This window comes from Vombatus ursinus, unplaced genomic scaffold (assembly GCF_900497805.2).
Source record: "Vombatus ursinus unplaced genomic scaffold, bare-nosed wombat genome assembly UNPS02014832.1, whole genome shotgun sequence".
Taxonomy (NCBI): Eukaryota; Metazoa; Chordata; class Mammalia; order Diprotodontia; family Vombatidae; genus Vombatus; species Vombatus ursinus.
The window spans coordinates 2775925-2793148 of record NW_020954610.1 but is presented as its reverse complement, the minus strand read 5'-3'; the positions used below and the strand labels follow the sequence as shown (position 1 = coordinate 2793148).

General features: G+C 37.2%; 1 protein-coding gene and 1 pseudogene across 4 annotated transcripts in view; one reads left to right on the top strand and one right to left on the bottom strand.

Moving 5' to 3' along the window:
• LOC114026052 (kinesin-like protein KIF27) overlaps window positions 1–17224 on the bottom strand; it is a 107548-nt gene that overhangs the window by 19193 nt on the left and 71131 nt on the right. For all 4 annotated transcript variants that reach the window (XM_027839664.1, XM_027839665.1, XM_027839667.1 and 1 more), the window contains 3 exons: window positions 14844–14960; window positions 2724–2900; window positions 1852–2067 (listed from right to left, as the gene is read on the bottom strand). In XM_027839664.1, the coding sequence (XP_027695465.1) occupies window positions 1852–2067; window positions 2724–2900; window positions 14844–14960 (510 nt within the window). The remainder of the gene's footprint in view (window positions 1–1851; window positions 2068–2723; window positions 2901–14843; window positions 14961–17224) is intronic.
• Window positions 6447–7492, top strand: LOC114026053 (annotated as a pseudogene).

Genomic DNA, 17224 nt, shown 5'->3' with positions numbered 1-17224 from the left:
TTTGTCATTCAAATGATATCACATTATTCACATTTATCATTCACCAGAAAACTTTTAAGGGGAAAAGGATTATTTTGAGAGGAAAAACTATGCTCTGAACTAGTTACCCAATTATAAGACAATCTGCACCTAGGTATATTGGTGGTGGTGGCCTTGTATCATGTTAAAACATTAGAATGCATGATTTATCATCTTCAGCTGGCCAGTCTATATGGCAGTACTGACATCTTTAGAAAAGGATGAGTTGCAGGTATATCACCTTTAAAGCTGCCTTAAAGCAAAGCATAATTAACCTAGAATATAGTTATTAGGAACTCACGTTTAATAAATAAAGCCTCAGAGAGTGAAAGGGGCTCAGCAAAATGCCAAACGAATTCTGGGTTGCTTCAAGGCACCTATCAAGAAAATTATGGAGCTCTTCCCTGCACACCACTGCCTCCCCTCCACCCTTTCCATTTTGAACTTCACCATTCAATGGACTCCTGCCAATTAATGAATTAAATTCTCAGCCTAACATTCAAGGTCCCCCACCAACTGACTCTCTTCCCACATTATTACCTATCGTGCCCCTTCTGCTAATGCCATATGCTATACATAAACATTTAATATACATTTGTGCGTGATGATCATCTTTCTATTCCGTGAACATGTCATACTTCATTATTGTTACCTTTTACCCTACCTAAATTGGCCGTGTGTAGACCTTCTCCATAAAGTCAAGCATTTTACCTATTTTAAGATTTGGCTCAATGCATTGCCCTATAATCATTGCTTTGCTATATTCTTCCCTGATTCTAATTCATCATTTGTGTTATTATCCATAACTTATTTAGATTTGGGGGGAGGATAGATTGAAAACTCTTTGAGGGGCAGGACTATGTTTCATACTTCCTTTTGTTTCTTCCATAAGACCTCATCTGGTTCTGGGAATGCAGGTTCTCAGTAAATGCTTATTTGATTAATTCTGCTCTTTTTAATGCTCTTCCATATATTTTCAATAGGATGGATCTCTAATTTGATAGTGTTACCCAATTCTGCACAGAAAACTGCATGGTTTCAGAGGCTATGGTGGGGACACTGTGGACTCAAAGTATTTCAGAAGTTACTTAGTCCTCAATCAGTCTATTTCCATATAGTCACCAATGAAGCTGATCTTAATTACTATAAAATAATTTGTTTCATACTGGAATGTCTTCCATACCACAGATATGTCCCTATCTTCCCTTGGTTTCCCACAGCCCTCCATGACAAACCCCAAAAGCCTCCCCACTCCAGCACTCATTCTTCCCAGCTGGTCAGATACTAAGTATTTCTGGAGAAATTTCTGCTTCAAAAAGCCACTTCTGATTTTCTAGTAAAGGAAGTCACAGATGTTTTTATCAACAGTTAAAACTTTTGAAGAGACAAAAGCTGCTTGAGAATTTGGAAGCTAATAAGCTAGCTAATAATTTATATGGTTAAAAATGTGGAAGGGAAAGAGGGAATGTTATCCATAATAAAAAGATTTATACCTAAGATTTATTATGTGAATATCTGGAAATGGTTGGACATACTATTGGACATGTCAGAACAGGTGTGTGACCTTTGCTTATGGAGAACGCATTGGCCTATTATTCCTAGGAATGCCAGGCAAGAGCTATGTTCATAAAGCTCTAAGAGTGAGGACTCCACAATACGTGTACAATCATGCTTTACTGTATTAAATTGATTTCACTTGATGAATTTGTTACAGTTGGAGATTCCAATGAATTTTAAAATTTACCAGATTTTACGTTTACTTGACAGAGACTGAGGAATTATTCAAGTTACGCATTAGTACAGCACTTCCAGTTCCAGTGAATATTGACTTACTTCAGGGGATAACACTCTACCATTTTTAAGTTTCTCATCGATACTATTTCTTCTTCTTTGTAGCTGATCTTTTTCTTTCTGAAGAGCCTGGACTTCTTCTGAAATCTTTATTTGCTCCTCAGCTGGAATGCTCTGGAGCTGCATGCTTTTATTAGCCAACTCTTGGTCCAACAAGTTCAGGCGAGTTGATATTTTCAAACTATCTTTGTTTAAAGCCTAAAAGACACAACCCATCCCACCCCTCAAAAAGTTATTAATTCAAAGTGTATATGAGTATTAATAAAAATGTTGCAAAAACTAATTCTGAAAGTTGTGTTTCCATTTTATATAGATATTAGATGAAATTAAGGTAAGAGTTATAGCTATTTATAAAAGCATTTCCATTAACTACTTCAAATGGTGGGCCTTAAACAAAAATTTCTGAAAAGGCCCTCTACGTTTTATTAGGTGCAAAATGAAAACCTTCCTTACAGAAGACCTCTCTCATTTGATAGGTTCCCATGAAAAACCAGCTTAGAAAAGAGAACGATAGGAGAGTCCTAGTAGGTGATGACAGTAGTTATTCCTATGCTATATTTTCAACTGTCTTTTACCCAACAACCAATGTTCCATATGAAACTTCTAGAGATGCTTTTCCTTCAAAACTTCCATGAAAGTTCAGCAGCCAAACCATTAACCTAACAGAACATTAAATATTTTACAAGTTTGCTTATAAATTTTAGTCTTAAATAACTGGGCCATTTGCAATTTTAATAAATGGCAAAAAAAATTGAGAACATGAAAATTTTATTCCTTTCACTTTTTTTATAATGCGATGACCCACTTCTAAGAGAAGATATGTTTTATACAACTCTCAAACTAGAGCTAGGTACCTGACTAGATCGCAACTTCTTGTTTTCCAAGTGGCTCTTCTCTTGTAATAATGCTTCCTTCTTGGAAACAATTGCCTCCCTTTGCTTTAAGTCTTCTTCCAGCTCAGCTAATTCTTGATGTTGATGAAGAACTCTTTCTACTTCTTCATCTAACCACTTCTTTTGTTCATCCAGTTTCTGCATTAAAAATCCAGAGACATGTCATTTGTTTCAACTTTCACCTGTGTAATAGTTGGCAACAAAAGTAAATCAGAATCTACAGAGTAGCATAAATTCAGGTATCTGGAATCATTAAAAAAAGGTTTCAAGTGTCATTAGTAAAAGAATTATTTTATGGAATAATAAGTGTGGTAGCTCTATTTAATAAATTTAGGATGAAAAAACCTTTTTTTTTTTTTAGCAATTCCAAACCACAATTTATTTTTACATTTTATATTTAAATATTCTTTTAAATTCTGAATCCTCAGCATCAGCATCAACAAATATTTATTAAGCATCATTATACATGTAAACATATTATGTATGCAAACCAATCCTGCCCTTATAGGGTTTCATTAAGCTCTTCTTTAACTATCTGAAAGAAAATTTTCTATTTAAAAGGAATTAGGGTCTATTTTCTTAAAGTCAAAGGGGTAACAATTTTATATACTTAAAGTCAGTTCCTATAAGATAATATTATGCTCTTATTTTTACTATTAATAAAAACAAATCATCACAAGATAAAATCCTCTCCATTTTAAATAGGTCAACTTAAGAGAGGTATAAAAATGAAAATGTTTCCTATGTTCTCTAATACCCTCCAGAATCAAGAAATTCTAGCAGTAGGAATATGCACTTGAAACATTAAGTTGTGGACCCCTTGGACCTGAGCTGTGGGCTAAGGTGCTGTTTGTAAGCTTGGCAACTCCAATGAAAGGTGGTATCCCAGAAACTGGATTATCACTTGAGGTTCATCCAGAAGGAACAATGAAAGGGACTAAATGTCAGGGGAGATCCAAGGAACAAGAAATGGAACTAGAAGCAAGGAATTGGATTATAAAGGAAGCGTTATAAAGGAAGCGTTATAAAGGAAGCCAGGAAGTGAAATTTGTATGCCTTGAATTCCATAGTATATGGGTATTTATATATGTGTTACCTCTGCCTGATGGTGCCCCTATGCTTATCTTCTGCATCTGCAGCAAGTGGGCCCCAAAACTTTACTATACTCCTTCCTCTGAGAACCCTTCCCCACAACCCCTTAGACCATAAGAGGACTGTGTGAGTGCCAGGTATGGAAAGAATACGTGGGATTGTAAAAGTCTGGGAGGAAGCCCTGTAACTTTTCCAATCCACATAGTACTAGAGTTGCCCCCCACTGATACTGGAATCCAGTGTTTTCTTACCCATCAACTTCTCCTTAGCCATCAGTCATTACTAGAGAAGGCCATGGAATGTAGACACCAAGGTCTTCATAGCCCTTTAAATAAGACTTAATAACTTTAATCACAATAACCAGTATAAGACCAAGTGCATTTGCACAGTGTCAAGGAGCCTTAGCTGAAAGGTAGTAAGCTTATTACTTGACTGATCAGGAAAGGACCAATGTCCTGGTCTTCCAATTTCCAGAAGGGTTAGTTGGCAAGGTAGTTTCTAACTGATAAGCAATCAAACTCAGTCACTAATCTTTGATGATCCAGTGGTGTATTTATACATAGACTGTAGCCTTTTGATAGTCTCTAAAGTGCCTGGGCAGTTTCCAAGTCTTAGAGGTAGCAGGTGACTGAATAGTGGTAAATCATGAGGGGTGGCAATAAATGAAAGTGGAATCTACAGTTTGAACAAGTGGTGTGTTCTGAATGGGAGCATTAATGGAATTAAGTCAAATTATTATATAATTATTAAAATAATAATAATAATAAATGTAATAAGATGAGTCAGTTATCCTAGTGGTAATGAGGCACTAAATGGTTTCCCCTATCTGGCTGCAAGTTAGGGTTTGGGAGGGGGGCAGATGGGTAGAAGAATGGAGCCTGATATGCAGTACAGAGAGAAAGGCTGAGTTTCTTCAAAAGTCACACCTTCTATAAGGGGACTTTTCCAGTCATGCTTAATGCTAGTGCCTTCCATTATCTCCATTTATCCCATAAATATCTTGTTTGTAGTTTGTATGTTGTCTCCCCCATTAAATTGTGAGCTCCTTAAGAGTACAGGCAGTTTTTTGCCTTTCTTGTATCCCTTTGCTTCACACAGTACCTGGCACATAGTAGGTGCTTAAATGCTTTTTGACAAGAAATAGAAAATTAATTATGGCCCCCAGCTGGAGGTGTGATGGCTACATAAATCATAAAGCCAGAAGAATTTGTTGCCTTCTTCAACAGTAGTGGGTAGAGAAATGGCCAGTTTTAGTCAGTGTCCACCACCACACCTTGACAGTGCCCTAATTGAGAGGGCTTGAACAAAGTTCAAGGCATTGAGGACCAGGATCAGATGAAGTTGGGAAGAGGTTTCTAGCAGCTGCTACTTCTAGAGTTTCATTTTAACCTTTTAATAGTATGTATTCTAAAAATTCCAGCTCTTCCTAAATGTGGCTACATTTAGCTAAATTTGTGTTTTTCCAACTTTACATACAATTAGTACTTAGAGAATCACATCATCATGTGTTCCTATTAACTAGATATGTTGTCTATAGATGACAATGTTACTGAGGTATAGGATTATTCCAGCCCCAATTCTTGCATGTCTTGGAAGATAAAATTCACAAATTACTAAGAGGTTAGCAGAAGAGTAATTCAAAATACTCATATTGTCTGAGTCACTGTTTTCTAGTCATCCCTTTGGCAACAGTCCTAGAGTAGGGAAAGAATCCTAGAAGGTCCAAGGCATGCCACCAACGATTTAGAAGGCTTAAATTTTGTGGTGAAGGATATTAGCTACAAATAAGAATCGCAACAGTCATGGCAGACTGGAGTTCACCATTCTTTTTCTTCATGAGGAGCACCAGTGCCCCTGGAGATGACACAGATGGCCATTTAAACTTAAAGGTTTGTGACCAAGAATTCCTTAAAGTCTTGGACGAAATCAGTAAGTGCAACTATAAGTTCAGTAAGTGCAAGTGATAGGATTGGAGCCCTGACAGAGCCTTGATATCATGTCAAAGTTTTAGATTTCCTGGGAACTGAATGTATCAACTGATAGTGAAAGGGAGTAACTGGCTGCTAATGTGACTCATACATATATCCCTGTAGTGTAGAAAGCAATAATCTGAGCTGCAGGTGATCTGCAGGCACTCCATGTGGCAGCACAGAAGCCATGTCAGCTCAACTATCACACTGCTGGGAGATAAAGAGAAATAGAATTAGAAGGTTTTACTGATAATCGCTGCTTCAGCCTCTAGCCAGTAGGTAGGTATCCTGAGGGATGAAGCTTAAAGAAGAGACCATTTATTTTTGTTTCTAGTGCTACAGGAAAGATACAATGTTGGCTAGTGATCCCCTTAGGTCAAACCCAAGATCTACCTATAGAGAACTGGGCCCAAATGTTACAAACAATGCTACGCTAAAGGAATCACTTTAGGTTGGTACTGAGATAGCATTCTCTTAAATACAGTTATTCAACCAGCAGGTTCTCCAACTAACACCATTGTCATCCAGCCCAGATTTCATCATTGTGTCTCTAAGGATTTCATAGGATACTAGTTTTGTGGAAATCAAAATACACTGTTGTTGCTCTTTCCCTTCTCTCAAGATGGCAGACAAAAAACCTCCAAAGGAAAAGAAGGTCAGAAAGGAAAAAAAGGAAAAGAACAAAAAGGAAAATGTGGCTGAAAAGGTGGTGAAAAAGTCTCAAAAACATTGCAGTCACAACCCAGTCCTGGCCCAAGGGATTGGTAGATAATTGAGGTCTGCAACGTATTCCCAAAGAGCCATGTACAAGCAGAAATACGTTTCACCAAAAACCTGGATTGAAAGGAAAAAGAGGACAGCTAGGCGGCACCATGGACAGAGCACCGGCCCTGGATTCAGCGAGGACCTGAGTTCAAATCCGACCTCAGACACATAACACTAGCTGTGTGACCTTGGGTAAGTCAGTTAATCCCATCGCCTAGCCAAATGAATGAATGAATGAATGAATGAATGAATAAATAAATAAGGACTCCTTAAAAAAAAAAAGAAAGAGAAAGAGAAGGTGCCTACTACTATCTCAAAGCCAGTTCATGGTGATCAGAATAGAGAAACCCTTGTGGTAAAAATTCACAAGATGCCAAGGTATTGTCCTACTGTGGATGTGCCTAGAAAGCTGCTAAATCATGGGAAAAAGCCCTTCAGCCAAGCACGTAAGGAGACTTCGAGCTAGCATCACCCTGGGCACGATTCTGATCGTGCTCACTGGCCACCACAGGGACAAGTGAGTTGTTTTCCTGAAGCAGCTGGCTAGTGGCTTGCTACTGGTGACTGGACTTCTGACCATCAGCCATGTTCCTCTGAGAACGACCCACCAGAAATTTGTCATTGCCACCTCTACCAGGGTCAACCTTTCAGGTGTAAAAATTCCAAGTCACCTTACTGATGTTTACATCAAGAAAAGGTTCTGTGAACCTAGACATCGAGAAGGAGAGATTTTTGACACAGAATAAAAAGAAATATGAGATTACGGAGCAGCACAAGGCTGATCGGAAAACAGTGGACTCTCAGATTCTGCCCCAACTCAAGAAAATTCCTTAGCTCCATGGCTACTTGCATTCTGTATTTTTTCTCTCCAACGGAGTTTATCCTCACAAACTAGTGTTTTAAATGCCTTGTACAGAACTCTTATTAAAATATTTGGAATAACAAAAAATATATATAGTTGTCTATGGCATCCCCTCTATTAATTATCAAATGAAGAAATGTGGTTAATTTGGCATTATATGTTCTTAGTAAATCCATGATGGTTGACTCCCAGAGAGTACCTACATTTTATTTGTTCTAGAATTTTCCTAGAAAATGACATCAAATTTATATAGTTTTTTGAATTCACGTTTATAAAAATTTTATTTTCACTCTCAACTTAAACTTCCCAAAAAGGGCTTTTTCACACCCATAGCAAAACACAAAAGGAGGATTGCATGTGAAATTGTGCTCTCTATTTCATACTGTTTTTTAAAAAGCATATAACAATTCCACATGTTACTTTCAAAACTACCTTACTTCCTATGCTTCCTTCAGGAGTCTGTTCCGGTCTATGCATTTTAAAAATACTTCAATGGTACCTTTTTTTCCTAACATCACTATTTACTAACCTCCTCCCCCATTAAAACCAAAAGAAAAAAACTCATAACAGCAAGAATAGTCAAGCAAAACAAATGCACACAATAGTCATATCCAAAAGTATTTGTTTCTACACCCTGAGACCATCACTTCTGTCAGAAGGCATGTAACATGCTTCATTCTTATGTCCTCTGATATGAGATAGGATTGGTCACTGCACTGATGACGGTTAAATCTTTCCAAGTTTTGATCATCGGTTTTCTTTTTTTTAAACAGTACAGTTGTCCTTGTATAAAATGTTCTCCTGGTTCTGTTCACATCACTTGGCATCAGCTCATGTTACTCAAGATTTTCTGCAATCATTTTACCATTTTTTATGATGCAATACTATTCCATCACATTCATAATATCACATTTTTATCAGCAATTCCCCAATTTATAGGTACTCTTTTCTAGTCCTTCTGCCCCCCCCCCTTTTAATTCCCTTTTTAGGATCAGTTTGTTTTCCTTATGCCTGTTCTCTCTTATTGTTCCTCCTCCTGCCCCATCACTGTTTCTCTGTTGAGTTCAATGAATTTTTACATCAAACTGTGTTGTATATTTAACCCTCCTTTGTCCATTTCAGATAAGAAGTTCTTCTAATACCCTTTCTTCTACCTTTTCTTTCATATTTGTATACTTTTCTCACATACCCAAATATGAGAAATAACAAGTTCTCTTCCTCTATTCTTTTTCCTTTCTACAGTACTATTTTCTTTTACCATTCCTTTTTTTGCTCCTCTTCTTCAGAATCTCAAAAAAGAACCAATCTACCCCCAGGGACCTCTGTTGGTTTTGTTTTGTTTTTTTTTTATGGTTTTTTTTTTTTAGCGCCCTTTAAGAATCTTTGAAGGCATTAAAAGTTCCAAAGAGGCACTAGCTTTTCTCCCATTAAAATGGAGGAGAAAGAACACAGAGCTATAGAACATACAGCTCTATCCAACAGTTCAAATAAATGTACCTTTGTAAATTTCTCTTGTGTTTTTATTTCAGAGTTTCTAGTCAGCTCTGGGCATTTCAACAGAAATATCTGAATGTCCTCTATTATATTAAAGGTTCATTTTCCCTATATAGGATTATACTCAGCTTTGCAGGATAAGTTATTCTTGGTTATAAGCCTATCTCTTTTTCCTTTTGGAATACTGTATTTCAAGTCTTCCTCTTACTTACAGTATAAGCTACCAAATCTTCTATGATCCTGATAGTGGTTCCTTAGCTTTGCACTTGAACTGCTTATTTCTAGTTGACTGCCATTTTTTTTTTTCTCTTTTTTCCTGATGCGAGAGCTCTGGATTTGGATAATAACATTTCTGGGACTTTTCCTTTTGAAGTTCCTTTCAAGAATTAATCAGTGGATTCTTTCTATATTCACTTTGCCCTCTGGGATTTAATAGGTCTGGGCAATTTTAACTGGCATGTATCATTTCAAGATTTCTTGAAATACAATCTTTAGTTTTATTTAATCAGGGTTTTCAGGTAGTTGAATGGTTTCTTAAGTTATCTCTCCTTGATCTGTTTTCCAGTTTAACTGTTTTTGAGATCATACATCTTACCTTTTCTTCTATTTTAAAAAATCTTTTGGGGCAGCTAGGTGGTGCAGTAGATAGAATATCAGCCCTGCAGTCAGGAAGACCTGAGTTCAAATCTGGTCTCAGACACTTGATACTTACTAGTTATGTGAACCTGGGCAAGTCACTTCACCCCAACTGCCTTACCAAAAAAAATTTTTTTAAAATTTTGTTCTAGTATTTCTTGTCTCATGAAGTCATCGATTACTTGATTAAGGTTTACCACTTTTTCTTCTAAGCTAGTCTCCTAATTTTTCTCTAGTTCTCATTTCATTTTTTAATACCATTTCTTCTGAATATTCACATAGTCCTTGTGGAAAATACATTTTTTCCTTTGAATCCCTGATTGCAATTGATATGGAATTACTTATTGCTGCTGCTTTTAGGGGATCTCTAGATCTATAATATTTTTTGATACAGGCCAATGTTTTCTCTTTTACTAATATCACTAGCTTTAGGTTTCTGAATTAGGGCTCTGTGCAAAGGTTTAGGCTCTGCCTGCCCCCTGCTATGCTTTAGGGTGAGGTGTTCAGCCTGGCTTGGTCTGGTCCCTGGTCACCTGTGTTCTAAAGTTGATTTCTACCTTTCAGGGTTAGGCCAATTGGGATCCTTAAGGTTTAGAGCAATGGATCTTCAAGACCCTCTACGGCATCTCAAGATAGAGTGCCAGGGACCTGGGAAAGGCTCAGGGCTATTCCAGTCTGAGCATTGCTGGGCTACTTTGGTTCCTGCCTCTCTTTGGACTTCTAAGGGTCCCCACCCTAAGGTCTGATAAGTTCCTAGGGTTTGTCAAGAGAAGGGGGAGCCTCTGCCCTTGTTACATCTGGAAAAAGAAACTTTCAGGCTACAGATATATCTGGCCTGTCTCTGATCCTATTAGAAGGCTGCTAGTTTGTTTACCTGCGTTAGCACTGACTTTGCTGATGGTTCCCTTTCCTATTATGTTTGGGCTTCTGGCTAACTTCTGGTGCACTTCTGGGATGGAAATTGTCACTTACTGTAATTTCCCATTGGAATTCTTGATTCTTTGGTCTGGTGGTGATTTCAGGTTTTTGCTGAAGTAGGTGTATGAGAGCAGAGCAATCTGCTTCCTATTTAGGCAGCCATCTTGGCTGGAAGTCCAAATTCATACTTTTCAATCCTTTTTGAAAATTATTCACCCATATCTACTTTTCTAGTACTTATCCCATTCTACATGGTTTCCTATTTCATTTTTGTTTTGCACAACACAGTACATATACCCCTAAAATTACATGTGTTTATAGGTCCATGATCAAGAAATTATAGAAGTTAGGGGCAGCTAGGTGGCGCAGTGGATAGAGCACTGGCCCTGAAGTCAGGAGGACCTGAGTTCAAATCCAGCCTCAGACCAAACACTTGACACATACTAGCTGTGTGACCTTGGGCAAGTCACTTAACCCCAACTGCCTCACAAAAAAATAAATAAATAAAAAAAAAATAAAAAAAAATTACAGGAATTATATCAAGATATTCCTGCTCTATTTGACAGCTTCTTAAAAAACAATTGATAGGCACACCAAGATAATGTTGATGCTATAAGTTGGTCCAACCAATTTATAAAACAACCTGGAATTATGAGAAGAATTGTTCAACTATGAACAATAGTTGCCTTTGACCTGGGAAACCCCCTATTAAGATATACCCAAGGAAGTAAAAACAGAAACATTTCCTATATATCAAAATATCCGGAGCTGAATGAATGGTTAAACAAACTATGGGATATAAATGTAACAATATTATTATGTTGTAGGAAATAACAAATGTGAGAAATTCAGAGAAGGATGGAAATACGTATGAAGTGATATAAAGGGAAGTAAACAGAACTAGAAGAATAATGTCTATGATAATATGATGTAAATGAAAATAACACTGAAAGACAGTCAAACTCTGAATAATTGCAATGCTCAATCTTAGTTCAAGAGAACAGATCATAGGATCATAGATATAGAATTGGAAGGGTCCTCAGAAGTCATCTAGTTCAACCTCATCATATTACAGATGAGAAAATGAGGCCCAAGAAGATTAACTGACTTATCCATAGTCAAACAGGAATTCAAAGTCAAGATTGGAATCCAAGTCCTCTAACTTCAGAGCTGGCATTCCACAGAGATAAAGGACTATGAGTATACAATGGTGCATCCACTGTCAAACACAGTCACTGTGATGACTGGTTTTGTTTACCTGGTTTTCTTTGTAATAATGGAGCATTCATTGGCAAGAAGTATAAATCAGGGAAGTGAATGTGGTATTATCAAAGCAAAAGGCATCAATAAAATTTTTAAAAAACTGGTGAATTTTTAAGAAATTAACACTATCAGTTTAATTATACTCTGCTGACTACTAAGCAAATCTGGATGCATTGAGAAATTTGCTGAGATAGTAAGACTTAGCCATGATGATACTTAATTTATATCAGATAGAGTTGATGGTCCATTGTTTGGTTTCTCCATTTCACTAATGGAATTTCCAGGGCTATAGAATGTATTCATTCTTGTTCAATACATTTTATTAATCTAAACATAATAGCATAAAGAATCTGAAGTACGTGTGTTACACGAGAATTCCAGGCCTCTGGGAATATTAACATACAGACATATATAGACATACAAAAACATTATTTCGCAGGCAAAAAACCAACCATGGTTCTAGATGAGGTTTTGCCACTAACTGTGTATGATACCCTAGAGAAGCCATTTTCTACCAGTTTTCTTTTCAACATGACCTTAAAAGTTCCTTCCCACTTTGATAATTGGACATGCAAAATATTATGGGCCATTCACTAATTCAGCCCAGTTCTATGAAGAAAAACAAAATATATCCACACACATTCACACACCTAGGAGATCATATATCCTAACAGAAAGCTTACAGTCAATACAAAGCTGAAAACTGACCAAATTCTAATTACTTAGAGAAAAGTTTCATACTGTGCAAATCGACCAAAAAGCTTGAGTATCTGAGCTTCTGACATAGTTTTGGACCGTGTTTACATATTATCTGGCTTCTTAAACCATTCCACTGGCAACATCAGTAAGACATATTTAACTAAAAAGCAAGGTAGCGTCCCTAGTAATAAATGCTAGAATGCACCCAGTCTGTCAGAAGTAATTTTCTAACATACTTCCATTGAGTTGGGTGTTCATGATGAATGACACCAGAATACACAAGAACCTATGGCAGGATTGGATGAAGAGGGTAACCATAAGTTTAATACACTGACATTTTTTTGAAATTCCGTCTAGTGCATACTTAAATGTGACATGTGACAACCTAATTAGGGAAGAAAAGACAATGAAAACAGATGATAAACGGAAAGCAAAACTATCCAAATACTTATTTTGCTTCTGTTTTCTCAATATTAAGGAGAATGTAGTAGTGAGGAGGTATCCCTGCTAGAAGCAGGGAAGCTAGTTCTGATAGGTCTTACTATGTTTACAGCCTAGTCTGTGCTACAGAGTGAGCATGCTGTCTAAGGACTACCTGGCTGAGTAGAGAGAGAGTCATCATCTCTTAGTGGCTGACTACAAGAATCTGACTCAGCAGAGCAAAATGGAGTCTCTTAAAAGGCCTCATCCAAAGAGGTATTCTCTTAAGACAATACAAGATTCCTTGAAAGATGCAGCCATAAAAACAATCTTCTGATTATCATCTTGATATTAATACTGAAACACAAAACTGCTCTTTAAAACAACAAAAACAATAAAATTAATGCTAATTTCCAGGGATGCTCTATGGCTGTGAATCATGGAATCTCATCTCCAAATAATCAAAAGTGTGGATTACTCAAAGGACAATGAAGGATATATGGTAGGTGTAAACAGGCTACAGCCTGTTACTAATGAAAATTTGTATGTAAAAAGAATACTAAAAGTCATTGTCAAAAAGATGTATGACTAGAAAGAAGTCTGGCTGATCATATAAGCCAGAGTTAAAGATAACACAGAAACCCTGCACGTGATACCACATATTGGCCTAAGAATCCTGCCAGGGGCTGTGATATTAAATGAAAAATGCTCTTTGTAGAAATGCCTTTCACAACTATAGATAGGGGAAGAGTTCATGATTCAACGAGGTATAGAAAGAATCAATGGAAATAAAATGGAGAATTTTTATTACATAAAATTGAAAGATTTTTGTACAAATTCAGTGCAATGAAAATTAGAAGGGAAACAGCTAAACAGAAAAAATCTTTGCAGCATATTTTTCTGATGAAGATATGATATCCCAAGATATATAAAAATTGATTAAATTATATAAGAACAAGATCCATTCTATAATACATAAAAAGTCAAAATATATTAAACAGGCACCTTTGAAAAGAAGAAATGCAAGCTATAAGTAAAATCCAAATCATTAAAAATAATAGACATGAAAATTAAAATAACTCTGAGGCTTCATTTCACCTAGTAGGGTAGCAAAGATGACAAATAAAGAAAATGACAATTCTTGGAGAAACTTTGGGAAGAGAGACACAAGAATGCACTACTAGTGGAATGTGAACTGGTCTAGCCATTTTGGAAAGCAATTCGGTACCGTATGCCCTTTGTCCCAACCGCAATTCTACTAGTCTTATTTATACCACAAAGACATCAAAGAAAGAGAGAAAGGAACTATATGTACAAAAAATACTTAATAGCATCATCACTTTTGTTTTTAGCAAACTGAGGAACAGCTAAGCAAATTCTAGTATGTGAATGCATGCAAAGTATACAATCTGACTAAACACACTGGAAAATGTAGAGTTCTAATTTTTAATGTGCAATTATCTTTGTACTGAAATAAAATTATGTTTATTTTGGTGATTATAACAAGCTGTCCCATTTATATATATAAAAAAAGCCTTCAAATAAACATCTAACTCCAGAGGTGGGAAGAACATTTTCCTCAGTATTAAAATTGTTTTTTTAGCTGTCCAAAAAGTTTATGAGGGGGCAGCTAGGTGGCACAGTGGATAGAGCTCTGGCCTTGGAGTCAGGAGGACTTGAGTTCAAAACCGACCTCAGACACATAACACTCACTAGTTGTGTGGCCCTGGGCGAGTCACTTAACCCCACTGCCTCATCAAAAAAAAAAAAAAAAAGATTATGGGGAAATTATTGAAATTTTGCAGGCTAAGTGAAAGTAAATAGCCCACCCAGCATTTTCAAATTTTAAGCTGAGCACAACAATTTTCACCTCTACTTAACATCTTCAAACTGGCAAGACAAACAGCAAAAACCAAACAAACCAACAAACAAATCAACTAGATAAAAGTTTAACGGACATACCTGGAGCTGGTCTATGTTTCCAAATGGACTCTTTTGTTTTCTCCTCCTAAATGCATCACACTCCTCAGATTTCATTTTTAACATCTTTTCTTGTTGCTCTGTCCTTAACTGAAGCTCCTATATAAAAAGAGGATGTGAAAATACCTTTGATAACTTCATTTGACTAGCAGCTTGTCATTATTAAATAACTACAAGGCAAATTTTCTAAATATTTTCCAGCTTTTGAAAATGGGGGGCAGAGCCAAGATGGCAGAGAGAAAGCAGTGACTGTCTTGAGCTCTTTCCCAAAGCCCTCCAAACACCTTAAAAAATGGCTCTAAACAAATTCTAAAGCAGCAGAACCCACAAAAAGATAGTGAAACAAATTTCCAGCCAAAGACAGCCTGGATGGTTGATCAGAAAGGTATATCACGCCGGGCGGGGAGAGGAGCGCAGTTCGGTATGGGCGCACAGGCCGCAGTGACCCTGGAGCAGGCCTCAGAGGACTGAATTGCGGGCAGCTGTGGTGGTTTCCAGACTTCTCAACCCCTGAACGCCAAAGACAACTTAGAAGTGCAGTGGGAAAAGTCTGTGACTGCGGTGAGAGAGGAGCTAGGTCTCAGCCGCAAGTCCTGAGCGCGGCCTGGGGCTGCGGCTTTTTCCTGAGCTTCCGGCCCACAGACTGAGGGGCAATCAAGTGGCTGATCAGAGGGGGATTACAGGGATCTCTTTGCCAGTGCTGAGGCAGGAATCTCTTGCTTTACCAGTGCTTGGATCTCGGTCACAGTTCTGAGGGGCGGTCCTGGGGCAAGGAGGAATGCTGGTGCAGTGGAGCTTGTTGTGGTGGTGGAGAGAAAACACCCTTATCATAGCACCTTGGAAGAATTGAAAATTTACAGGTCCCTACAAGTACTTCTGAAAACAGCTGTACAAACCCCCGAAGCTTGAGACAGTACAGTCTTCACATTGGAAGCAGACTTTTACCTTAACAAAGAGTTTAAAACTCAAGTAATTGGCCAGGATCATGAGTAAGCAGCGCAAAAAGAGTCAGACTATATTATCTTACTTTGGTGACAAAGAAGATCAAAACATACAACCAGAAGAAGACAACAAAGCCAAAGCTCCTACATCCAAAGCCTTCAAGAAGAATATGAATCAGTCCTAGGCCTTGGAAGAGCTCAAAAGGGATTTTGAGAAGCAAGTAAGAGAAGCAGAGGAAAAACTGAGAGTGATGCAAGAAAATCATGAAAAACAAGTCAACAGCTTGCTAAAGGAGACCCAAAAAAATACCGAAGAAAATAACACCTTAAAAAATAGGCTAACCCAAATGGCAAACGAGGTCCAAAAAGCCAATGAGGAGAAGAATGCCCTAAAAAGCAAAATTAGCCAAATGGAAAAGGAAGTCCAAAAGATTACTGAAGAAAATACTTCCTTAAAAATTAGAATAGAGCAATTGGAAGCTAGTGACTTTATGAGAAATCAAGACACTGTAAAACAAATCCAAAAGAATGAAAAATTAGAAAACAATGTGAAATATCTCATTGGAAAAACAACTAACCTGGAAAATAGATCCAGGAGAGAGAATTTAAAAATTATTGGACTATCAAAATTATTATTATTAGCCATGATCAAAAAAAGAGCCTAGACATCATCTTTCAAGAAATTATCAAGGAAAACTGTCCTGATATTTTAGAACCAGAGGGCAAAATAGAAATGGAAAGAATCCACAGATCTCCTCCTGAAAGAGATCCCCAAAGGAAAACTCCTAGGAGTATTGTAGCCAAATTCCAGAGTTCTCAGGTCAAGGAGAAAATATTACAAGCAGCCAGAAAGAAACAATTCAAGTATTGTGGAAACACAATCAGGATAACACAAGATTTAGCTACTTCTACATTAAGGGACTGCAGGGCATGGAATATAATATTCCGGAGAGCAAAGGAGATAGGATTACAACCAAGAATCACCTACCCAGCAAAACTGAGTATAATCCTGTAGGAGAAAAAATGGTCATTCAGTGAAATAGAGGACTTTCAAGCATTCTTGATGAAAAGACCAGAAAGAATAGAAAATTTGATTTTCAAATACAAGACTCAGTGGAACATGAAGAGGTAAACAGGAAAGAGAAAATCATAAGAGACTTATTAAGGTTGAACTGTTTACATTCCTGCATGGAAAGATGATATTTGTAACTCATGAGACCTTTATCAGTATTAGGGTAGTTGGAGGGGAAAAAATTATATGCACATATATATAGATATAGATAGATAAAGGGCACAGGGTGAGTTGAAAATGAAGGGGTCATATCTGGAGAATAAAATTAAGGGGTGAGAGAGGAATATACTAGGAGAAGGAGAAAGGGAGAGGTAGAACGGGGTAAATTATCCCACAAAAAAAAAAAAAAA